Genomic DNA, 26,303 nt, shown 5'->3' with positions numbered 1-26,303 from the left:
GAAACACTTCTCTAAATAAAGAACAGTAAATTCTGAAATAGAACTATTTTTTTTTTAAGTGTTGCATGTGCTACACAAGGCCATAGGGTCACTGACCCTAAAGAGATTCCCTCCTTGGCACAGTGATCTATTCAACAATTCAGTGTTACAACCAAAACTATGATACATACACTTTTCTTTCCTTTATATTTGACATCCTTGACCATGAAAACATACCACTAGAACTTGGAATCACTTTGTCTTTATTAGTTCAAAAGGTATTGTATAAAAACTATTTTTCGGTAATGGCGGTTTTCTTCTGGATCTAGCTCCATAACATTTGAAGCTACATCAAGTCTGATGACACCTTACTGAATCAGTACAGATTCAGCTACAATTTGGTGTTAGTTGTGCATCTCTAGCTTCATTTGTCACCTCACACTGACACATTTTCTATTTTCCCTATATTTTTGCATATTCTGGATCACCAGATCCAGAATCCGGATCCGATCATCACCAAACATTGTTGTTTGATAGAACATTTGACTATGTTACACCCTAATTTTTTCAAGCCTTTCTGCCTTGTTTTTGTGGAGTTAGAAACTAGAATGTCAAAATTCCCCCTATCCCGCAATGGTGAAGAATCCTTTAAAAAAATTCCTGGATCCGGATCACCACTAAAATTTATTCACTTGTTCCTCTTGTCATTTCCAACCACTCCACAAAATTTCATCAAAATCCGTTCAAAACGTTTTGAGCTATCCTGCTGACAAACAGACAAACTCGACCGAAAACATAACCTCCTTAGTGGAGGTAACTATGGCTTAAGTTGTGATAACAATGCTACTAACCTATTTATACAGATGTGATTTACGTTCCATTTCATTGTGCATCATTCCATAACGGAAAAGTTGCAAAGTGAAACCATGAGTCCATTTTCAGAGCAACTTGTTGGCAGAGCGCAAAACTGCACCGTGTTAAAACACCTATCTGGGGGAGACTAAGTCCACACTACATCATCAATACAGCCAGACATCACAAAGGATGAGACGTATGAAATTATTTTTCTTCTTTTAAGCATGTTTATTGAAATTCATGAAGTGCAGCTCTGAAGTGCAGTTGTGGTATGTATGTTACAATTTCTCATTAGATCTGAGAAAACATGCACAAAGCATGAGCATACAACTGATACACAAAAAGGTGGTGGGGGGGGGGGGTCTCCAGAGTTGGTATGCTTGTTTTTCATTAAATGCAGAGTTTTAAGTTACTGTTCATCCAAACGTACCCACCGTTGAAACTAAGAACCGGAAAAAAGCAGGAAAAAAAAGGTGCAATGTGTCAGTAAAATAAGGTTTTTTACAGGAAGTTAATGTTGTAGCAGGGAGTATGAACACCACTGCTGACTGTCATCAGTTACATAACCTACATGTGTGCAGATCCACAATCCTGAAAATACAGCATTAAAAATAGAAAACACAGACTGAGCAGAGAAAGCGTGTTCCCCACTCACCTGCTTCCATCTGTGTGACCTAGATACCATTGTTTTTCTTTTCCTCACTATTTTACATGGTACTTACACTATACAGAAATATACATCTGCCCATCAAACTTTTAAGGGAAAAAGAGCAAAAAAAAAAAAAAAAAAAAAAGGCCAATCAGCTTAATGCATCAATCCTGTCAAATCATATCTAATAAACATGCCACTGCAGGGTTGAGAGAGAACACAGATGACAATAAGGAGCTTGAAAATCAAAATACTGAAAATATATCTCCATAAGAAAATGAGTTTTAATCCCGTCAGCCCAGTTTTAAGCAACATTATCAATGCTGTGTAGCAGTGTTCAAATCACTTCCCTCCCACCCCACCCCTAACCACTCCCCCATTCCAGATGGGGATGATGTCATAATAAATGCTCACATTCTTCATTGTTCACTCTGAGAAGGCTCTCCTCACCTCTCAGCCTGTAACTTTAGCATCTAGCTGTAAGTGTGAACATTTTATTTACATAATTCAGCAAAAAGCATGGTAAACCAATACAATCCTCCACCGCCATCCGTCAAATCGACATCACTTAAAATCCAGACACAGGCACAGTGATTTTTGTTTTCTATACTCAAGTTTAACACCACCACTGATTAAATGACTTGTTTATTTTGCCAAGACATTCTACTTGATATGTCTAAAGGTTATTTGGCGATCCCCCCCCCCCCCACCCTACCCCTTCATACAGCTTTTCCAAATTCTACCCCTTCACTGCACCACCTGTCCCACTGGCTGCATCCCTCCGAGTTAAACATGTGCAAATTGTTGTCTTGACAGCAAACCTCCTGCTGCAGAAGGCATGGTTTAGCTCTGCTGCTATAGCAGAATTAAAGAAATGTCAGTGTGTCTGTGCAGACTGGGCTATGCTGAGGGTCCAGAGCTGTGGGAGGTGGGCTGGGCAACGGTGCTTGGGGGTGCCGAAGTAGGAGCTGTGGGGGCGGCAGGAGGGGAGCCGGTCTGAACCTGGGCCTGGAACTGGGCCATTTGTTCTGGGCTAGCCAGTGTCTTTAGCAGGGTATTTTCCTGCTCCAACTGAGAGTTGCGCTCGATTAGTTCTTTGATCTGCTCCTTGAGGACCTCCACCTCCTCACGCACCGCATACATTAGATGGCTCTTCACCAGATCCTGAAACACACCAAGAGAAAGCAAGGGACAAAAGCTCAGCCTACTGGAACCTGTCAAAAATGTGTCAAAACCAAACATACCCCCGTTAGACTCAGTACATCGACCTTTTTGAACATGTGGATTTTAATTATTAATATCACTGAATTCAAGAAATACATCTCTTATCAGTAGGTAGTCTGACCAACCAAAGGTTGAGAACATGCACTAATGTCACGCATTTCACAAAATACCTACAATTTGACATTATTGCAAATGCAAATTGAAAATATCAACTCCAAGATTAAGATTTACGACAGACGGGTAGAACCACTCTTACTTCACAGCGATAAGGTCCTGGATTTAAGTTCCTTTCTGTGTAAAGCCGTGGTCACAACCCGCCGTACTTGCACGTGTGTGCAGTCTACTTACAAAAACGTGGGCTAAACTTGGGGATCCGTACGTCGTAAGTACTGCCTCAGTACGAATTTAGGAGCACGCAGACACGCCGTAGAGGTTTTAGTGCATGCAGAACTTTCGCTGCGGTTGGGCTGCGGATTCACCAGCAGTACAGATGACGCACGTTGTGAGTACTGCCTCAGTACGGATTCAAAGCAGCACGTTTTCATTCAATTACTATTGAATTAACCAAATCCGTACGTAGGCAGTACGGATTACGGCACTCACCACATACTATGGAGGCCGACAGACTTGCATGCACAACGCAGCTTCTCACTTGAACTTGGACTTTATTTCCAAACGTCAGCAACACAGACACTCCACAGCTTCAGTCTGTTAACTAGCTGTAACTTTTCGAGGCAAGTAAACACTTGTACAACTGACTGCTGCAGGCTGGACATGCTCATGCATCGCCGACGCAGAGAAACACCTGCCGCTCCGGTCCCCCTCATAAAAAAGAAAAGCGACCCCACACACACTGCTTTATTGTCAACTCTCTTTATCGTTACACTCCTAGAGACGTGCGTTGAACGTACTCCCTCCCTCCTCTTGCTACTGCCTCCGTACATTTTCACAAAAATGTAGTGGCCGTGGCATCCGCAGAAAACGTACGGCGAAAAAAAAAAACGCACGGTGGGTTGTGACCGGGGCTTAAGCTTGCATCCCCCAGATCAAATCTGCAGTTCCTGGGATGACCACTATAATGGCTCCAAAAGAAAGTCAAACTCCATGAAAAAAATGTCCAACTTGACAACAAATAAACAGGTCTACAGCCTGACCAAAAACACAAAACAAAAAAGAAAAGGATTTGGTCTCTGTAAATAGTTTCTCCTTTTAAGACAACTGTGTGTGTTAATTACATCATTTTGATCCATTTTAAGACAAACATTTGTGCCAAAATGAGGCATAGCTGGTTTGAGTGAGAGCCAGTGTGTGCGTCCCAGGTGGCCACTCCTAACAATACACACACACACATATACGCACGCACACACACACACGCACGCACACGCACATATATACGCACGCACGCACGCACGCACACGCACGCACGCACGCACGCACGCACGCACACACACGCACGCACGCACGCACGCACGCACGCACACACACACACACACACACACACATATATAACCACACACACACACATATATAACCACATACACACACATACATACACACATATATAACCACATACACACACACACACACACACACATATAAACCACATACACACACACACACACACACACACATATAACCACATACACACACACACACACACACACACACACACACATATATATAACCACATACACACACACACACACACACACACACACACACACACACACATATATAACCACATACACACACATACACACACACATATATAACCACATACACACACACATATATAAACCACACACACACACACACACACAACCACACACACACAACCACACACAACCACACACACACACACACAACCACACACACACACAACCACACACACACACACACACAACCACACACACACACACACACACACACACACACACACACTGAACAAAAATATAAATGCATGTAAATATACACAAAAGACCCATTTCTCTCAAATATTGTTCACACATCTGTCTAAATCTGTATTAGTGAGCACTTCTTTGCCAAGATAATCCATCGCACCTCACAGGTGTGGCATATCAAGATGCTGATTAGACAGCATGAGTATTGCACAGGTGTGTCTTAGGCTGGGCACAATAAAAGGCCATTCTGTTTTTCTGACCCCCCTAATAAAGCAAGAGTGCACATTTCAGTCTGTATCTGGTAAGACCACCACTTGCCTCACAGTGCAACACATCTCCTTCAGCAGCCAGACGCCATCAAATGTGAGCATTTGCCCACTCAAGTCAGTTAACTGCAGTCAGGTCGAGACCCCAATGAAGATGACTAGCATGCAGATGAGCCTCCATGAGACCATTTCTGACAGCTTGTGCAGAAATTCTTTGGTTCTGAAAAATTGTTGCAGCAGCTGTCCAGGTGGCTGGTCTCAGACAATCTTGGAGGTGAACATGCTGTATGTGGAGGTCCTGGCCTGGCATGGTTGCACGTGATCTGCAGCTGTGAGGCCATTTGGATGTACTGGCAAATTCTCTGAAATGCCTTATGGCAGAGAAATGAACATTCAATTCACGGGCAACAGCTCTGGTGGACATTCCTACAGTCAGCATACCAGTTGCACTCTCCTTCAAAACTTGGGACATCTGTTGCTTTGTACTGTATAAAACTAAACAATTTAGAATGGCCTTTTATTGTGGCCAGCCTAAGGCACACCTGTGCAATAATCATGCAGTCTAATAAGCATCTTGGTATGCCGCACCTGTGAGGTGGGATGGATTATCTCAGCAAAGGACAAGTGCTTACTAATACAGATTTAGACAGATCTGTGAATAATATTTGAGAAAAATAGGTCTTTTGTGTATGTAGAAAATGTTTTAGGTCTTTGAGTTAAAAAATGGGAGCAAAAGAAAAGTGTTACATTTTTTGCTCGGTGTGTCTGTGTGATATATACATACGAGGTCTGTCCATAAAGTATCGTACCTTTTTATTTTTATTTTTTTAAACTATATGGATTTGATTCATATGTTTTCACGTCAGACATGCTTGAACCCTTGTGCGCATGCGTGAGTTTTTCCACGCCTGTCGGTGACGTCATTCGCCTGTGAGCACGCCTTGTGGAAGGAGTGGTCCCGCCCCGTCGTCGGATTTTCATTGTCTGGAAATGGCGGAATGATTTGGGGTTATTTCCATCAGAATTTTTTCAGAAGCTGTTAGAGACTGGCACCTGGAAACTATTCAAAAAATTTATCTGGCTTTCGGTGAAAATTTTACGGGCTTCACAGAGAATAAGGTCTGTTAGTACAGCTTTAAGGACCCCTTTACGGACGCTCGGCCCGCCGCGCTCCGAGCTGCGACGACACGGCACAAGCCACCGGACCATTTCTGAGCTGATGGCTCTGTGGATACGAGACCGTCGTGTGCTCTTTCTCTGGTTATCACAAGAGCTGGACATCTGCCATTTTCCGGCAGATTCCACTTTTAACAAGAGATTTTGTCATGGAAAACCATGCGGAGGCTTTGCGCGTCATGACCGATTCGCTTTGGAAGCGAGACAAAGGAACACCTCCGTTTCGGCGTGTCAGAGGACAAGTTTGGACATGTCTATCTCTCCACAATTTCACTGATACTTACTGGACTGGTAAGCATTGAAAGCCGAGACAGACATCTTCTGAAAAAATTGTGATGGAAAAAAAAAACCGAAATCATTCCGCCATTTCCAGACAGTGAAAATCCGATGACGGGGCGGGACCACTCCTTCCACAAGGCGTGCTCACAGGCGAATGACGTCACTGACAGGCGTGGAAAAACTCACGCATGCGCACAAGGGTTCAAGCTTGTCTGATGTGAAAACATATGAAACAAATCCATATAGTTTAAAAAAAAAATAAAAAGGTACAATACTTTATGGACAGACCTCGTACGTACGTACGTACGTACATACATACGTACATACGTACATACGTACATACGTACATACGTACATACGTACATACGTACATACGTACATACGTACATACGTACATACATACATACATACATACATACATACATACATACATATAAACACACCACAATAGATAACATTATGAAGGGTTTATCCTGCACTTTTACAGTCCACATTTGCCCCATCTGGTGTTGAAACACAATAAAACAAGTGAATGAACGACTACACTCGGCACAGGGTCTGTACATGTTCAAGCAAGTACATTGCTCATCTCATAAAGGTAAGGTTGATTAATTTGTTGACAGACCAAAATCACTACTGAAATTTACTTCACTCTTGCCTGACTCATGGCCATCTCTATGGAAAATAGACTACCAGTTGTGAGATTTTGTGTCTTCCAATAGCTACACCTTCGTCTCTCCCACGAGAAGATGAATGTGTGCCAGTTTTGAAAATGTAATCACAAATCAAATTATATTTTAAAATGACAGATGTTTTTGGTTTTTGTTAAATGGCGGATTTGAAACTACTAAAATTATTTATTCATTACGTCAATTTAAAAATGAACAATGGCATTATGAGTATTTTTAAATAGGCTTTAGTTACATTTATATATGGCAAAAGAAATTTAAATGACAAAATCCACCACAAGCAGATCTCAGGATCTTACATAATGCTATGCCTTTAACTCTGCCCACATCTGAGCCTCAGCCAATCAGATGCTAGGATATTGACACAGCTGTCTGAACTTTCATCTTTGCCTAGCAACAGCACTGACATCAGCGTTAACAGAATCAAAGTGAAATGTTGGAGTATTTTTCCACGCAAATTTCCAGTGTTACAACCTCAACATAAAAAAATAAATAAATAAAAAGACAATTTTATTAGTACCAAGAGTTACAAAGACAGCTCAAGAGGAAAACACTGCAGTCATGTATTATTATTATTATTATTATTATACGTGTATTTACCTTATTTAAAATTAATAAGTTTGGACAAATCTTGGATTAGATTTAATATGTGAACGTGAAAATGCACCAAGCTGCAGTGTTTTACTGTACAATCAGCAGGGATTTCCTCTTTGCCCCGTTGCCACGCACGTTTGCAATTCCGCAGTTTCAGTCCATGAAATATAACTGAGCGTTGAACCTAATCCCACATTTTGAACAAATTTAGGTTCTGGTGGATTGCTCGAATTAAAACGGACACGGTTCACAGTATGAAGTTAAATGTTAAAACTCACCATTGCTTGTTCAATCTTGTTGTCTATGGCCACAACGCTGGCTCCCGATGAACTGGAAAACAGAAGGAAACAAAATTACATTTTAAAGCGATCCTGTCGGAGGAAGAGGAATCAACTCGTACTCCAGCTTCTCTCGTTCTAAGAGAGAAATCACGACACCTAAATGTGGGTCATTTTAAGCCCCAGGCGGCCTTTATTCTCTGTGGAGCAATTCCTCACGCACTCTGTTAGCCTTCATGCTAACTGAACCGCCTGCAGTCAAACGCGCACGCGCGAGGTGTTTGTACCTGTCTTCAAGCTGCACGGTCGAGCTGTCGGCGCTCAGTAACGAGGACAAGAACGAGATGGAGAAATTCCGGAGCTGGCAGATGCGTAGATCCATCGTCAGGGTGCAGCACGGCGTGTGCATGCTGCTGGAGTTAAACAGTCCGCGGACAAACGCGTTTTTTCTGCCTGCACATCCCGTCAAACACATCCACGCTGCTCTGTCCTCCGTGGAGCAAACACGCTCCAAGGTCAGCTCAACGCCGATATATACACACAAGGTGCAGCAGCTCTGGACAAACCCGCATAATTTATTCAGCAGCCTCCTCCTGCTCCTCCTCCTTTACTGGCCCATCCACAGCACCGCTTCATTTATTCAGAAACACCTCCACCTGTCGGTCAGGCGGTGTGTTCTGCATAAAAATCCTCCAGGAGCAGAAAAGAGGTGGATGAAAACAAGGGAAAACGGATAGAACTGGGAGGGGAAAAAAGACAGGATAGGATAGTGGGGTAGCATAGCAAAAAAATTGTTCATTTGGTGATAAAAGCATGGAATTTTGCACACATATTCTAAATTAACTCGTTTATTTTCAGATATGGAGCCATCCCGGAGCTGACCTCTAATGAGCTACAGCATTCAATAAATAATCACACAGGGGTGAAAATTTAAAAATGCTCCAATCATGTTGAAAACTATACCACATTATTTGTCTGATCATAACGATTCCAAAAAGGTATAGTCTGGGCTAAATGTTCTGGAGTTATGGGGTAAAAACTGCAAAAATGGTGACAAAGATCAGTTTCAGTACAAATGTAAAAAGTTAAAGTTGCTCCAATTTTGGTAAAAAGTGACGAAATTCTTGGTTGAAATAAAAGGATTAATAAATGGTATAGTTTTGACTGTGTTGAATGCTTGGTCTCCAAAGTAAAGATCAAACAAGGTTGATGTCCATTGGATTCTACGATTGTATGACATATTTTACCCCGTAACATAACTAAGCATGACAGAGGGTGCAAAGTGTTCCTTTTTAAAATGCTATTAACGCAACCAATAATTTGCATCTTTTTTTTTTTTTTAAACCAAAACTGGAACAACTTTAACTTTTGACCCCTGTAAACTGTCACACTTTTTGCTGTTTTTACCCCATAACTCCATGAAATTCAGTCATAGTCCAAACTATACATTTTTGGAATCGCTATGCTCAGACAAATAATGTGGTTTAAGTTTCTACATGATTGGAGCATTTTTAAATTCTGACCCCTGTGTAATTCTTTATTGACCCCTGTAGCTCAGAGGTCAGCTCCAGGATGGCTCCATATCTGAAAATAAGCTTTAGAATATGTGTGCCAAATTCCATACTTTTATCACAAAATTAACAATTTTTATGGAAATTTCTTCTTTTACCTGCTGTTCCCTAACCTGCGCGTCACTGGGCTTAATCCTGAGTGGACAACTGTCCTTGAGCACAACAATGGACAACCTAAAGCACAGAGCTCCTTTTGTCACCACAAGAGTTTAAAAAAAACAACAAAAAAACAAAAAACAAAGCACACCTGTAGCCCAAATTTGTAGCCAAATAAATCACTGACTTTAGAAAATGTACAAATCTCCAAATACCGGTACATGCAAGTACCGTGCATCTGGAAAGTATTCACAGCACTTTACTTTTTCCACATTCTGGTGATGCAGAGGACAAATCTCATTGTATGTATGCATGCATGCATGTACAATGAGAATAAAGGTTCTTCTTCTCACAACACCCCATAATGACAACATGAAGAAAGGTGCTTTTTTTGTAATTTCTGCAAATTTATTAAAAATGAAAAAAATTCCCCAAGAAATCACATCATAGGTGTGATTGGCAAAGGACAAAAAAGCAGGAAAATATACGGCATAAATTCCATGACACAGCGACCCCCAAAACACGCACGTGCATGCACACACAGACACAGAGTGATATTAATTAAATACATTTAATAAAATACAGTGCAAACACAGCACATTGAACTGACTGTCAGCTATCAATAGTATTGGGACAGGTACATCCAAAAACCAGCAAGACCTCAATTACAACCTTCTTTTGACTTTTAGGGATGTGGCAAGGAAAGCGGTTGAGAACATTAATGTCGGTCCTAACACATATAGGTATGAGAAGGTGGATAGGTTGGCCAAAAAAGCTGTGACAAATGAAAACAGACATCAGTATCAATTTGTCCAAAGCAGAGGGCAAGTCTATTGTCAGGAGGAAATGAACTTACAATGGCAAAAATCCTGGGAGTCGAACACTAAGTGTAGACATTTATTTTCAATAGCTAGTGGAGTGACAGATTCAGTAAATACAGTTGTGCTCAATAGTTACCCTGGCAGATTTTTTATTTTTATTTTTTTGGTCATTTTGTGGCCAAGTGGTTAATGCGCTTGGTTTCAGTTCAGAAGGTTCCGGGTTCAAGTCCCACCCCTGCCACATTTCTCCATGTAATGTGGAGTTGCGTCAGGAAGGGCATCCGGCGTAAAACTTATGCCAATTCAACATGCAGATCCACCTTGGATTTGCTGTGGCGACCCCAAGTGCAAACAAGGGAGCAGCCGAAGGGACTTACTTTCAGACAATATGAATGATAATACAAAAAAAAACAAAACTTGTTTTTCCCCGCTCATGGTTAGTGGTTGGGTGAAGTCATTTATTGTCAAACTGTGTTTGCTCTTTTTAAATCATAAAAACAGAAACTACCCAAATGACTGATCAAACGTTTACATGCCCCTGTTCCTAATACAGTGTATTGTCCCCTTTAACATCAATGACAGCTTGGAGTCTTTTGTGGTAGTTGTGGACGAGGCTCTCTGATGGTAAAGCTGCCACTGAATGCGTCTTGGACTTAATTACATCAATTATGAAAAAATACAAACAGTATGGCACTCTATGGTAAATCTGCATGGAGTAGACAGTAGACAACTTAGTGACTGTGCAAGGAGAAGAGTGAGGAAAGCCAGCAAGTTTTAGAAATGTTAAGCTAATATAGAGAAACCTGAATTACTTTTTGTGTTCAAAATGGCATAAAAAATTACAGTGTGTAAAAGCCCAAGGGGGTGAATACTTTTGCAAGGCACTGTAAATATAATTCACATAACCCATAAGGCTCAGCGCGATCACAAAGTTACACTGGACATATCCTACAATTTCAGTGTATATGTAATAAATTTGTAGGTTACCTCTATATGGCACCCCACAGTACTGCAAACAAATATGGGAGTCATACTTGCAGAAAGGAGCAGTGAAAACCAGACCTGACACATTTATTAAACAGCTTTAAGGATTTTGCAAAAATGCAAATGGAAAGTGGAACGTATTGCAGCAAATGCACAGGTTGCCTGATGTAAACATTCTCATATACATGGTGGGGATCATTTCAAAATATCATTAGGTATATGTACCATGGGGTATTATCAACTTATTCAGAGGTAAATGCTTCTCCATAATAACTTCCCTTTAAATAAATTAAATTTTTCAGAAATTGCATTTTTGATTTGCTAGTAATGTGCTGACAAGCAGGGGAGTGTGTTGAGAAGGTGGAGGGAATATTTTGAGGAGCTAATGAATGAAGAAAATGAGAGAAACGGCTGGATGCTGTGGAGAAAATAAATCAGGAAGTGCAAGAGATTAGTAAGGATGAAGTGAGGGCAGCTATGAAGAGGATGAAGAGTGGAAAGGCAGTTGGTCCATATGACATTCTAGTGAAGGCATGGAAATGTCTTGGAGAGATGGTAGTGGAGTTTCCTTCCAGATTGTTTAATAAAATCTTGGAAAGTGAGAGGATGCCTGAGGAGTCGAGATGAAGTGTGCTGGTTCCTATTTTTAGGAACAAGGGTGATATGCAGAGCCACAGTAACTACAGAGACATGAAGTTGATCAGCCACAGCATGAAGTTATGGGAAAGAGCAGTAGAAGCTAGGGTTAGAAAACAGGTAAAGATCTGTGAGCAGCTATATGGTTTCATGCCAAGAAAAAACACTACAGATGCAATGTTTGCTCTGAGAATATTGATGGAGAAGTATGGAGAAGGCCAGAAGGAGTTACATTGTGTGTTTGTGGATTTAGCGAAAGCTTATGACAGGGTACCAAGAAAAGAATTGTGGTATTAAATGAGGTAGTCTGGAGTGGCAGAGAAGTATGTGAAGGTAGTGCAAGACATGTGCAAGGATAGTGTGACAGCGGTGAGATGCGCAGTAGGAACAACATATTCATTCAAGGTGGAGGTGGGATTACGCCAAGGATCAACTCTGAGTCATCCTTTCTCATTTGCAATGGTGATGGACAGGTTGACTGATGAGATCAGACACGAGTCTCCAATGGGCTACGATGTTTGCAGATGACACTGTGATCCGTCATGAGAGTACAGAGCAGGTTGAGTGTAGCCTGGAAAGGTGGAGATATGCTCTGGAGAGCAGGGAAATGAAAGTCAGTAGGAGCAAGACTAAGTACCTGTGTGTGTTAATGAGAGGGAGCCCAGTGGAACAGTGTGATTACAAAGAGTAGAAGTGGCAAAAGTAGATGAGTTTAAATACTTGGGGCCAACTGTTCAAAGTAATGGAGAGTGTGGTAGAGAGTTCAAGAAGAGAGTGCAGGCAGGGTGTAGTGCAGGGGTATTCAACTCGTTCCAGAAAGGGCCGAGAGGGTGCAGGTTTTCTTTGCAACCACCAACTCCATCAGATGATTTTACAGATTAACTGATTCCATCTGCTCAAAGTGATGTTAATCAGTGAAATCACCTGGTGGAGTAGGTGGTTGCAAAGAAACCCTGTACCCTCTCTGCCCCTTCTGGAATGAGTTGAATATCCCTGGTGTAGTGGGTGGAGAAAGGTGGCAGGAGTGACTTGTGACTAAAGAATATCTGCAAGAGCGAAGGGGAAAGTTTACAAGACCAGCTATATTGTACGGCTTAGAGACAGTGGCACTAACAAAAAGACAGGAGGCAGAGCTGAAGGTGGCAGAGCTGAAGATGTTGCGATTCTCTTTGGGAGTGACGAGAATGGACAAGATTAGGAATGAATATATCAGAGGGACAGCTCAGGTGGGATGGTTTGGAGACAAAGCCAGAGAGGTGAGAATGAGATGGTTTGAACATGTGCAGAGGAGGGACCCAAGGTATATAGGGAGAAGGATGCTGAGGATGGAGCCAACAGGCAGGAGGAGAAGAGGGAGGCCAAAGAGGAGGTTTATGGATGTGGTGAGGGAGGACATGCAGGTGGTTGGTGTGACAGAGAAAGTTACAGACAACAGGGTGAGATGGAAATGACTGATATGCTGTGGCGACCCCTAACGGGAGCAGACCTAAGTAGAAGAAGTAGATTGCCAATGGCTATTCACAAGCGAGCTAGGCTCACCACATTTTGTATTCAATGTGTGCAATTTGGTGAGGGTGAGTGAAATCAATGGTCTTGATCTTGTCCTTTTCAAGTAGAAATGTCACAGTGACATGTCATCTTAAATCCACGTCCTGGTCTAATGGCAATCTGCCCTTGCCTGATGACCATGGATTACTCAGAAAAGAAGGATGCAAACCCAAATGCTAACAAGCACCATCTTGCTGATTTATTCATATCCATTCATGCTTATTGCTGGGACATTAGACTGAAGATGATCTGAGGAGCCTTTACATCATTTCCAGGGACTATAATGGGGGACTACATAGCCTTGACACACTGCTGTGTGTTCTCAGACACAGAGTTTGTGTATATTTTTCTCTAACACACACACACACACACACACACAAATAATGAGGGGCCAATAGCAAAAGCTGTGGCTATCAGTGGATGGCTCATTTAATCTTGCAAAAGTAATTATTATACGAGGGCTGTCAATAAAGTATAGGTCCTTTTTATTTTTTCAAAAACATATGAATGAAATCCATATAGTTTTTGAAAAAAATAAAAAGGACCTATACTTTATTGACAGACCTATGCATCAATTTGTCTAGTACGTACTAAGTGAACAGGAGCTTAAGATGGCTCTTGAGCACTTGTACTCAATGTCAGCCTTTGCTTTCCTCTGATTGCGGTCTAAAGGGCCTTTCACACTGCAGGCTTTAACGCGACGCTTTAACGCCCCCTAGCGCGTCAGGCCGATGCTTTCCAACACGTCGTGACGTCAGACGCGTCGCTTCGGAAGCGGCAAGGGGGCGGAGATTGCGGCTACGTCACACTCTGCCTGTTTCACACTCTGAAAAAAGTTCAGCAATCGCCATCTTGAATTTGCGTCGCCTGAACCACAAAAAAAGCTTTAAAAAACAGCAGTAGGACGATTCTCCCATCACCCTGCTGGGAGAAGCTTTTTTCCCAGCTACTTTTCGGAGTGACGCCGACCAAGGGAGGACTGACGACTTGGTGGGATATCGATCGAACTGCGACAGTGGGCTGACCCGCACGGAAAAGCCGGCCTTCATTCCTGGGCAGACCGAGGCAGGCAGCTGGGGTGATGGAGCAAACCCACTCAGTCCGAAATCTCCCACTTTTTGGATATATGCCGAGTCCCAGTTTGCCCAATGGAGGTTAGTTCTGCAGCTTTATCGAGGTGAGGATAAAATAAAAGTAAAACGTGACGTTTCTGCAATGCTGTGAATGTTTATTGATCGGCTAACGTTAGCTTAGCTTTTTAGCACAGCTGATCGGAGTGAACGCTTTAATTTGTAGATGGTTCAGTCTCTTATTTTTACCAAATAAAGCTACAGCTTTTTTCAGACACCACAAAAGCTCAACTTTAAATAACTTATTTTTTCAGGCGTTTTTTTTTACCGTTTTTTTTCTGTTTTTATATATATATATATATATATATATATATATATATATATATATATATATATATATATATATATATATATATATATATATATAAACTGTTTAGTGTTTCTTTATATTTAAAAAAATATTTTTATTTGTCCCAATCAGGAACATTTGCTGTGCAGACAACCAAACTTCCATTGATGAGCTGAACACCACGAAGTCCAGTCGAAAGAAAACATCTCTGCTCTAAAGGAAACCACCAGAATTCAAAGCTGCAGAAGAGACCTTCATCTGGTCCCAAGAATCCAGCAGAACATCACCTGCTTCTAAATAAAAGGCTCTTTCGACAGCAACTATTTTACTATTTTTTAAAAAGCTGTTTCATTTTATATTTTATCAAATGAACGGATCATTAAAAATGTCCACAAATCAAAGTCAAAAGACATTTGCACAGATAGAAGCTCTCCACTTATTGTGCTCAAATTCATATTTTAGAAATGACTGTCCTGATAACATTAAAGGCAATTACATATTTTGACGAAATTACAAGTTTAAATGGCTATAAAAAAATTCATCATGAGGTTTATGTCACAGAAATCCTACTTTACAATCACACTGCAGTCATTGTTAAATTATTTCCTGTTGCATTTATAATACACATTTGTATTTATTTAGTGTCTTTTTCTGGTTGAAATGAGATACAAATAATCTACCAGACTTTTTAAAATGTACAAGTTTCCATGTTATTTTATTTGTCTAAAAATAAATGTCCAAGGTTCCTTATGTTAAACAAGAAATTATCTAATCTGAAGTAACAGGTGGTTTTAATTTACAGATGAAAAGAACCATTTATTGATTTATTTAGCTATTTTAATTAAACTTTTTTTTTAACAGTAATTTGAAATTTTGACAAACAACAAAAAACATTTCCAATGATTTTTCTTCAGAAAACTGCTCTATAAATGAGCAGTCCTGTCACACGTTAATGTTTTGTACAGATCAGTAGTTTCTGCACCGATCCATTTTGTAGAGATCAGTGGTTTCTGCCACTCGTCCTCCGTGTTTTGGCCCGACGCATCATTCCTATTGGACAACGAGAAGGTACGTCACAGCTCAGAGTGTCGAAAGTTGGATTGGATTGAACTTTGACTCCGTCAGCCTGCCGACAAGCGGCAATGAGCGCTCCCGTCAGAAGCGTCATTTTAGCTCGGCTTTTGAAGCGACGCTTCTGACGCGTCTAAAAAGCAATGCGTCTCCTTGAAAATAATGCTTTTTAGACCGATTTTTGACGCGTCTGATGCGTTCAGTGTGAAAGGCCCTAAACACTTCAGCCAAGGAGTTTAGCAAGAGGCAAAAAACCAAAGTCATCTCTCCTTCTATGACTGGATGCTGTACTTGCTGATTACCCAAACAGGCAATACACCTGCAACTTGAGACATAAAACGCATTCACATTCAAAAAGAAATTTAACAAAACTATACTTTGATTCACTACAAATGATTCAAAGGAAAAACTGGATGGCATTCCCAGGAAAAGTGAACATTATATTTATTGTGTGTTGCTGTACACGTCTGAAAAGAACAAATATCTAGTACACCACTGACATTGTAGAGTTATGTAATATATAAAAATGTACCACATGTGGGCATAATTAGATCTGATCTAGATTCACTGCTTTTTTCTTCATCTTTTCTTTTTTCCACTGAAACTGTTCCCACATTAATATGCAGTCAAGGATCCCCAGGGTTGAGCGGTTTTGGGCTTCAGTCTTCTCAAGGACACTTCAATACTCAGCCAAAACAAGGCACAACAGGCTTCAAAGCTGTCACTTTCAATGGACTTCAAAGAAGCACTGTTCCTGAGGCTTATCTTGCTGATCTTGTACTTAAAGGACATATCTCTGGTAAATAAAATGTCAAATAAGCTGACTATTCAAAATAAAGAAAGAATTATGAAAATATTGGTGTATTGTGTTTTATTTTTGGTGCCATATGTCCTGAGATATTAAAGGACATGTCACACAGAAATCATAACTTAGATTTAGGCTGTTAGTTACCACACGATAATACACCAGAATACTTTGTGCACTTCCATGACCAGTCTCATAGTATACGATATTTGCAATGAACAGCTACGGAGACAGCAGAAAAAGTACTAGTGAGTGTGTATTCATTTTTCGGAATGTTTCAGACAGTGTTTACGTAGCTTTGAGGAAAATGTTCCAGCGCATGCTTGAATGGAATGTAGCTGCTAACATTAAGAATGGAGCTGCAGATTAATTGCAAAGTTTACATAAGTGTGATGTTGTGTTATGATGACTTGTTTTTAAGTGAAAATTGTTCATTTTGATGGAGTCACAGTAAAAGCAGCAGCCGCTCTTCACTGTGAGAAGACTTAAAAACAGTCTCTGCTAGAGGCTCAGCTTTATTTATTTGACAGGGACAAATAGTACAAAAAAAACATATTTGCAGCTGATGTGAAGCACAAAGAGTTTATAGCTTATGCTAATTCACAACTCCTCTGTGCACTTTTATAAGTGTTGTCATTGATATAACTGTGAAAAATCTAAGAAATACATCCGTGCGATTGGACAGCTCCACTGACGAGAACAAAATGCAAAAGGGAGAAACAAAACTGAACAGGGCCCACTTGTAGAATAATTTCCAATATTGAATATGTAAAGTCCACACCACAGAAGCCCTCACACACATGATCACAAGCAGGAGAATGTCTCACGGCAGCTCCGCAGCCAGCTCCTCACAAAGTTATCTCATGATTGTGACATGCTAGATAGAAAGTCCATTATCTCCTGACAATAACTTATTCTGACTTTTTCCCAATGTAGAAAATACATCTGCATGTTCAGGCAGCTTGTAAAAACAGCATCGTGGAGACATTCCACATGCACACTCACGGCAGAAGCAAAGTAGCATACTGTGACACAGACAGTGGCATCAGCACGTTATGATCCAAAATCTGACAAGACAGAAAAAATTAAGAGTTTCAGGGTGAAGTGTGTCTTCTCCTGTCTGTTTCCTCTGTAAATCCAAGCCATCACTTTTTAATTAGACTAAGCTCAGAAGTTTTGTTATCGGATGCAGCAGCGTTCATTTCACTCTGTCAGCCATTGAGATGTTTCTGCTTTCCTAAAATGTATGTCACAAACCTAGAAATGTCGAGTAAGACGTTTGCCGAAAATGCACCTGCTAACCCGCAGAGCGAGAGCGAGAATAATTAGCAATAAAATACATCAGTGACCATTAATTATTACCGTATGTGCATGGACAGATGTACAGTCATGAATAATTTGATGTGTTGCTAACTGGGACGTTAAATAATGCGTGACATGTTCTTCAAGCCATAACCATGGGGAATTTAGCCTCATTTCATTTGCTGCTTGAAAAGTTCAGAAATTGTGGTCAACATGGTAATTTCTGTGACATCACATGGGGTTCCTCCATTCAGAGCCAGTTTGACTTGTGTTTTGAAGTGTACGGGAAGAAAGGATTTGTTTATATCTGGAAATAGGTGTTTTTGTATAGTTTCACATTGAATGTCAAAATCGTGAACAGGTGTGTTCTGTGGCGAGCAGCAGTCTAGTGTAGTGGAACTCAGAGTTGTACTGGTTTGATTTCATGCTGAATTCGGCATGCGTCACTCATCTCGATGCCGAAGACTGTTCCCGACGTGACACCCTAAATGTGAATCAAAATGGCTATGAATCTGTCTTGCAATTTTCAGATGTACTCTGGCTTATTTTATTTTTTATTAGCTTTTTCAGGGCTCACACAATTTAAAGACTTCGACAAAGAGGAGGCAGAGGAGTGGCAAGATGGTGGCACGCATAGACGCTGCGGATCAGTGCTCCCTAAAACAATGCTTTGTGTGGCTATTATTCGTACTTTTTTTTTTGGTTGAGCTCAGTTTGGGTACATCAAACATCTTCTACAATAGAGAAGATTTACTGCATATTGGGAGAATATATCAAGTCCCTATCACGAGTGCTTTCCTACACTTGCATGCAGTACCGAAGGAGATATCCAGAGCATCGGCATCTCTGTGGATCACCATACTGAGTGACAAGCTCCAGAGACGGCAGCAAGAATGCAAACATAAGAGAGGCTGCTGGTCTGGTTACTTGGCTAGGCTAAAGAGGGATCCAAACAGACTACCTCTACCCAGCCTTTTCGTCGCAATTCCCGGTCCTTCAGAAATAAAATGGATGAACTATGCCTGGATTTTTCCACCGGGTCAACCATACGGGACAGCTCTGTGATGATTATCACAGAAAGTTTGCTAAATCCAAGGATACCGGACGCAGCGATTGAGCTAGCAGGCCGCTCACTTTACTGGAGCAACAGAACAGAAGACTCTGGTAAGAGCTGTTAAGGTGGACTTTGTACATACATTAATAAGAACTGATGCACAAATTCTGCCGTTATCATTCAGTACTGCTCACCTGACTTGGAACTCTTAGCAGTTAAATGCAGACCTTTTTATCTGCCACGGGAATTCTCTGTTGTTGTGGTGACTGCAGTCTATATTCCACCGGATGCTAACGCTAAATCAGCACTCCACGATGTGCTAGCAGCCATAGAAAAACAGCAGAGTGCCTACCCGGAGGGCACTTTCATCCTGGCTGGTGATTTCAATCATGCAAATTTACAGACTGTGTAACCCAGATTTCACCAGCATGTTAAATGTGCAACTCAAGGGAAGAATACACTGGACTGTGTGTACTTCAACATCAAAAAGTGATACAGAGCCTCTGCTCTCGCACATCTGGGCCAGCATCTGTCGCTACTCCTGATTCCTGCATATCACCCCATTGTTAAAAGGCATAAACCTAACATCAGAACTGTTAAGAGGTGGCCTGTGGACGCATCTATGCAGCTACAGGGCTGTTTTGAACAGACTAACTAGACTTTGTTTTTTAATGATGACATAAATGACTATGCCTTCACTGTGCTCTGTTACATCAGAACCTGTGCTGAAAATATTGCCATGAATACACGCATCCAGTCATTCCCTAACAGGAAAACCTGGGTGAGTATGGAGGTCCAGGCTGTACTGCGGGAGCATGATACAGCTTTTAAATCAGGTGACACAGTATTGTACAGCACAGCCAGGCAGCAAATATATTTTTCCTGAATCTTTTAGGCAGTATGGTAGACTCTTGTCCAATCAGTGATCGGCTCACGAACATGACGTCATGCATATATTAAAATAACTCACTTTTCTTTGCCAATAGGTGGTTTTCGAACATTTTAGAGGCTAGATAACAGCAAACATTTTGATGTACAGCGATGAGACATTAAATTTTGTCATTCTTTTCACTTACTGCGACCTTTGCCAAAACATGAAAAATAGCACTACTATTTTGGCCCTTTCTAAAGTTGCACATTCTTGGGTAATATATTCTTGATGTAATGTAGTAATTTTTGGGGGGATGAGCACAATAAACAAACCTTGACAATAAACCATTAACAAAATGATATTCATAAGTTCGCTCAACTGAAGGTTTTTTTATTATTTCAAATTATGAGTTTCTTGCCCCAATCAACTCATTTTACACATGTTGACACACATGTAACACACATGTAATTTAACACACATGTTAATGGTTTATTGTCAAGGTTTATTGTTTATTATGCTCATCCTGAAAAAATACTACATTACATCAAGAATATATTACCCAAGAATATGCAACTTCAGAAAGGACCAAAATAGTAGTGCTATTTTTCATGTTTTGACAAAGGTGGCGAAAAGAATGACAAAACTTAATGTCCCATCACTGTACCTCAAAATCTTTGCTGTTATCTAAACTCTAAAACTTTCAAAACCACCTATTAGCAGAGAAAAGTAACTGAGGTATTTTAGTATATGCGTGACGTCATGTTTGTGAACGGATCTCTGATTGGACAAGAATCTATCATACTGCCTGAAAGGTTCAGGAAAAATAAATTTGCAGCCAGCCACAACTTGATAAAAGGCATTAGGCAGGCTAAAGTGGTATACAACGCCAAGACTGAAGACCACTTTATCAACAGAGATCCGACACACGTGTGGCAGGGCATCCAGCAGATCACAAATCACAGAGGCAGCCGTGAACCACCTGCAGACATCAATGTCTCCCTGGCTGAGGAGCTCAATCATTTTTATGCCCATTTTGAAACAACAGGGATTAACAACAGCTGTTCTCCATCCCCTCTGCTGACACAGACTACCCACTCACTGTTTTGGCAGAGGAGGCGAGAGCCACATCTTTAAGTCTGAACACCAGAAAGGCAGAGCAGCCTGATGGAATTCCAGGGAGGGTGGTCAAAGACTGCACCCACCAGCTGGCAGATGTCTTTGCAGACATTTTTAATAGATCTCTGTCCAAAGCTGCCATACCTGTTTCAAAACAGCCACCATCATTCCAGTGCCCAAGTAAAGCACCATCAGCACCCTGAAGGACTGATGATGCTTACTCCTATTATGGATAAGTGCTTTGAGAGGCTGGTGATGAAGCATTTAAAATCTGTCCTCCACACCCCCCCCCCCCCCCCCCCCCAAATCTAGGCCAGCATCAATATGCCTATAGGGCAAACAGATCCACAGAGGATGCTATCATCACGGCTCTCCACACAGCTCTAATGCACCCCAACAACAAAAGGACAAGTGTGAGAATGCTTTTTATAGATTACAGCTCTGCATTCAACACTACTGTACCCAGTAAGTTAGTCACAAAGCTCCTCAACCTGGGTCTCAGTAATACTTTATGCGCATGGATTAAGAACTTCCTATCTGACCGCCCACAGGCAGTCAGACTGGGCCCACAACTATCCTCCAGTTGGTCTCTCAGCACTGGCAGACCACAAGGTTGCGTGCTAAGTCCGTTGCTTTATTCCGTTTATACATACCACTGCATCCCCACCCATCCCTCAAATACAATCATAAAATCTGCTGATGTCACCACTGTGGTGGGACAGATGTTCAACGGCAATGAGACAGTCTACAGAGATGAAGTTGAAAGGCTGGTTGAATAGTGCACAGAAAACAATCCTATCCTGAATGTCAAGAAAACTAAAGAGATCATAATTGACTTCAGGAAGCACAAGGATGACCACTTCCCCTTAACCATTAAAGGTGAGACAGTAGAGAGGGTCTCTCGTTTTACATTTTTGGGCACCTGGATCACTGAGGATCTTAAATGAGAAGTAACAGCCTGTCTGCTGAGCTGCTCAAGGCCTTTTGTCACTGCTCCATCGAGAGTGTTTTAGCCTATTGCATTACAGCATGGTTTGAGAACTGCTCTGAAAACAATAAGAAATCCATCAAACGAGTCATAAGAACGACAGAAAAAAAAATCATTGGTCTCCCTCTGCCCTCATTGGATGATATATTCAGGACCTTTTTTTCTCATTTTCTCATTCACAGTTGAAGTGTACCTATGTTGAAAATTACAACCCTCTCTCATCTTTCTAAATAGGAGAACTTACACAATTAGGGGTTGACTAAATACTTTTTTACCCCACTGTATGTGTGTGTGCGCGCGAGTGGGTGTGGATGTAGGTGCATGTGGATAAGTTACATGTGAGTGCAAGCATTGTTTCTAAGGATGTACAAGCAAAATTTGTTGTTCTGTTTTACTGTGCAATGACAATAAAGGTGATGCTGAATCACTTATAATATGTTACAGATTTTTTTAAAGTGTTGACTGGACTAAGATATGCCCTTTAACTATATGAGATGAAAGCAATACTACCAGACAATTTTATTTCTTTCTTTCTCTGTTTTTGTTTTGTTTGTTTTTTTTGTTTTTTTTATACAACTCATGTTCAAGCTCATGCATCACAATGCACCATAGTAGCTGGGTGAACTCATACATTCTGAAAAGGCAACACAATTTGCCTTAGTGGTTACTGGTTCCACACATTTCATTTTGTTGAGCACAGACAAAAGTTGAGGCAACTGCAGTGCATCTGGAAAATATTTACACATTTTGTTATGTTACAGCCTCAGGGTGCATGGTATATCTGGTTTATTCGGTGTACGGTATAAAATCTGGCCTACGGCAGAGATTTGGACTCCACTAACTAATCGCAATAACGCCCGTGGAGTTATTCGATCCAGGAACACCTCTGTGAAGCATTTGTGAAACACTGCTTCTTTGCTGCAGAGTGCAGAGGGGAGCGATGGTGGTGGTGGTCTGAGCTGAGGCGTTTCTCTCACTGAGCCGAGGAGTGTTCATGTGAGATGCCTGAGTGTCTTCTGCACTTAGCAGTTCTGTCGCAGAACACCGCAAAGCAAAGACAGCAACGTGCAATATTTGCAAAGCTGTTGTTAATTTCAGCAGACGCGGTGGGCAGAGGCAGACTGCTCCATCGTGACCTGAATCAAACATTTGAGAAAGTGCCACATTAAATAATGCAAGGATTTTTTTTTTTTTAATAACCAGAGCAGAAAGACAAAATCAGCCAGGGAACAATGATTTACCTAGATTTACTTCAAATACAGGGCTCGAAATAGTATGTGCATGTGCTAGTTTGTGCACGTATTATTCGAACGGTGCACCTAATTTTATACTGCACTTGCAATGGTGCAAGTAACTTTATCCAAGTTTTATCATCTATAAGCACCAGTAGAATGAACCAATAAAGGAATAAATAATGAAAAAACAATTTCCAGTGTGTTGTCTTTGTCTTCCCTGCGTTTTATGACTAACACAGGAAGCGAGTTGCTGTGACGATTCGTTAGCGTGCGCACGTAAAAAAAAAAAAAAAAAAACCTGCCGCTGCTGTCGTTGCTGCTGCTGCTGCTGCTCTTCCCTCAAACTCTGTCATAACAACATCGGACCTGTTTCGAGTTGCCTTTTGATTGTGCAAGTAACTTTTTTTTTGGCGCAAGTAATTTTTTTTGTTACTAGCACCAGTGCAAGTAGGTTCAAAAATGTATTTCGACCCCTGAAATATGAGTAAATTAAGTACTTTTGAATTTATTATATTTTTTGGGTGGTTTCGTGTTGTTTTGTAAATTAGGAAATGGTCTGACTGTCCTGAAAACACTTCATGTAGTCCACGCGGGTGTGCCATCTTGTGAAACTTCAGCCACTGACGTAACAATAAATAAATTTAATTCTTTAACCAAAACATAACTAGGCTTGCATCATAGATATACCTTCTTGATTTTTTTTTTATGACATTTTTATTTATTTATTTATTTTTGAAAAATTAGCTTTGCTAAGGGACCCATTCAGCAACACATTATAATTTTTACACTTAAGTTTACGTTACGATATATATCATTACCGTGAAGGGATTCAATTTATACCGTGATATGAATTTTAGGTCATATTGCCCAGCTCTATTACAGCCTTACTTCAAAATGGATGAAATTCATTTTTTCCCCCCTCAAAATTGCACATGCAATATCCTATAATAACAATGTGAAAAGGCTTTGTTTTTGTTTGAGATTTTAACAAATTTATTTAAAAAAAAAAATTTTAAAACCAAGAAATTACTTGTACATAAGTATTTATAGCCTTTGCATGAAGCTCAAAATTTTCTTGTTTCCACTAATCATCCTTGAGATGTTTCTGCAGCTTAATTGGAGTCCACCTGGGGTAAATTCAAATGACTGGCCATAAATTGGAAAGGCACACAGCTGTCTACATATAAGGTCCCACAGCTGACACAGCATGTCAGAGCACAAACCAAGGATTAAGTCAAAGGAATAGTCTGTCGACCTTCAATATAGGATTGTCGCGAGGCATAAATCTGTGGAGGGGTATAGAAACATGTCTGCTGCTTTGAAGGTCCCAATAAGCACAGTGGCCTCCACCATCCATAAATGGAAGACATTCTGATCCACCAGGACTCTTCCTAGAGCTGGCCACCCATCTAAACTGAGCAATCGGGCGAGAAGGGCCTTGGTCAGACAGGTGACCAAGAACCTTGTGGCCAGTCTGTCAGAGCTTCAGCATTCCTCTGTGGAGAGAGGAGAACCTTCCAGAAGGACAACCATCTCTGCAGCATTCCACCAATCAGGCCTGTATGGTAGGGTGGCCAGCCGGGCTGGATTTTGCCAAAAGGCACCTGAAGGACTCTCAGACCATGAGAAACAAAATTCTCTGGTCTGATAAGACAAAGACTGAACTCTATCGGGTGTCATGTTTGGAGGAAATCAGGCACTAGTGAGGACTGAGGGAAAATGAATGCAGCAATGTACAGAGACATCCTAGATGAAAACCTGCTCGAGAGGCTCTTGACCTCAGACTGGGGCAAATGTTCATCTTTTAGAATAGAACAGAAACTTTGTCATTGTACACATGCATACATACAATGAAGTTTGTCCTCTGCATTTAACCCATCCTAATTACATTTAGACACAATCCAACCACTCGGAGCACTGGGCTGCCACAGTCCGGCACCCGGGGAACAACTCCAGATGTAGACGCTGCCTTGGTCAGGGACCAAGAAAGGAGCAGACCCTAAATAAGCATGCTTTTGATTTAGCAGGACAACAACCCTAAGCACATAGCCAAGATATCAAAGGAGTGGCTTCAGGGCAACTCTGTCAATGTCCTTGAGTGGCCCACCTAGAGCCCAGACTTGAATCTGATTAAAAATCTCTAGAGAGATCTGAAAATGGCTGTGTACTGATGCTCCACATGATGGAGCGTCAGTACCAACTTGATGGAGCTCCAACCTGATGGAGCTTGAGAGTTGCCTCAAAGAGTAATGGGCAAAACTGCCCAAAGATAGATGTGTCAAGCTTGTGACATCATATTCAAGAAGACTTGAGGCTGTAATTGCTGCTAAAGGTGTATCAACAAAGTATTGAGCAAAGGGTGTGAATATTTATGTATATGTGATTTCTTAGTTTTTATTTTTAATAAATTTGCAAAAATTATAAAAACAAAAACAAAGCCTTTTTCATGTTATCATTATGGGATGTTGTGAGAAGAATTTTGAGGTAAAAATACAAATTTACTCAATTTTGGAATAAGGTTCCAACATAAAATGTGGAAAAAGTGAAGTACTGAATACTTTCCAGATGCACTGTATATTATAATGTTGATGTCATAATCCAATCAATTTTTTAAATTTGTCAAGGTTGCGTTGAAGACATTTTAAGCTCTAAAACATATATTACCGGATTTCAAAACTTATGAACATGAAGAAACCCTGTTACCAAACCCATAAACACGAGTGAACTCATCACTTCATGCTTATACTACCAGTGAAGCTATTACAAAAATGGTTGAATAGCTAAAGGAAGCAATGTAGCCTTAACATGCAGCTAACCCAGACAAATGCCTTGCATTTATTTCCAAGCTGCAGCAGAGTGTAATGAAGACTCAAACAAATATTACCTGTTGAGATGC

The 26,303-nt window shown here is 40.9% G+C and overlaps 1 protein-coding gene across 3 annotated transcripts in view; it reads right to left on the bottom strand.

The window, feature by feature from the left end:
* Window positions 1–1,041: 1,041 nt before the first annotated feature.
* LOC117524141 (TSC22 domain family protein 1-like) overlaps window positions 1,042–26,303 on the bottom strand; it is a 78,077-nt gene continuing 52,815 nt past the window's right edge. Inside the window, exons 1-4 of one of the 3 annotated variants that reach the window (XM_034185873.1) lie at window positions 8,351–8,495; window positions 8,178–8,318; window positions 7,891–7,942; window positions 1,042–2,647 (exon numbers count right to left, since the gene is read on the bottom strand). In XM_034185873.1, the coding sequence (XP_034041764.1) occupies window positions 2,384–2,647; window positions 7,891–7,942; window positions 8,178–8,299 (438 nt within the window). In that variant the 5' untranslated portion in view covers window positions 8,300–8,318; window positions 8,351–8,495 and the 3' untranslated portion in view covers window positions 1,042–2,383. Of the gene's footprint in view, window positions 2,648–7,890; window positions 7,943–8,177; window positions 8,496–26,303 lie in introns of those variants that run through there. The other 2 variants (XM_034185872.1, XM_034185871.1) reach the window with 2 other exon arrangements.

Source organism: Thalassophryne amazonica, chromosome 14, assembly GCF_902500255.1.
Source record: "Thalassophryne amazonica chromosome 14, fThaAma1.1, whole genome shotgun sequence".
In the NCBI taxonomy this organism is placed as follows: domain Eukaryota; kingdom Metazoa; phylum Chordata; class Actinopteri; order Batrachoidiformes; family Batrachoididae; genus Thalassophryne; species Thalassophryne amazonica.
This window is presented reverse-complemented; position numbering and strand designations above follow the sequence as displayed.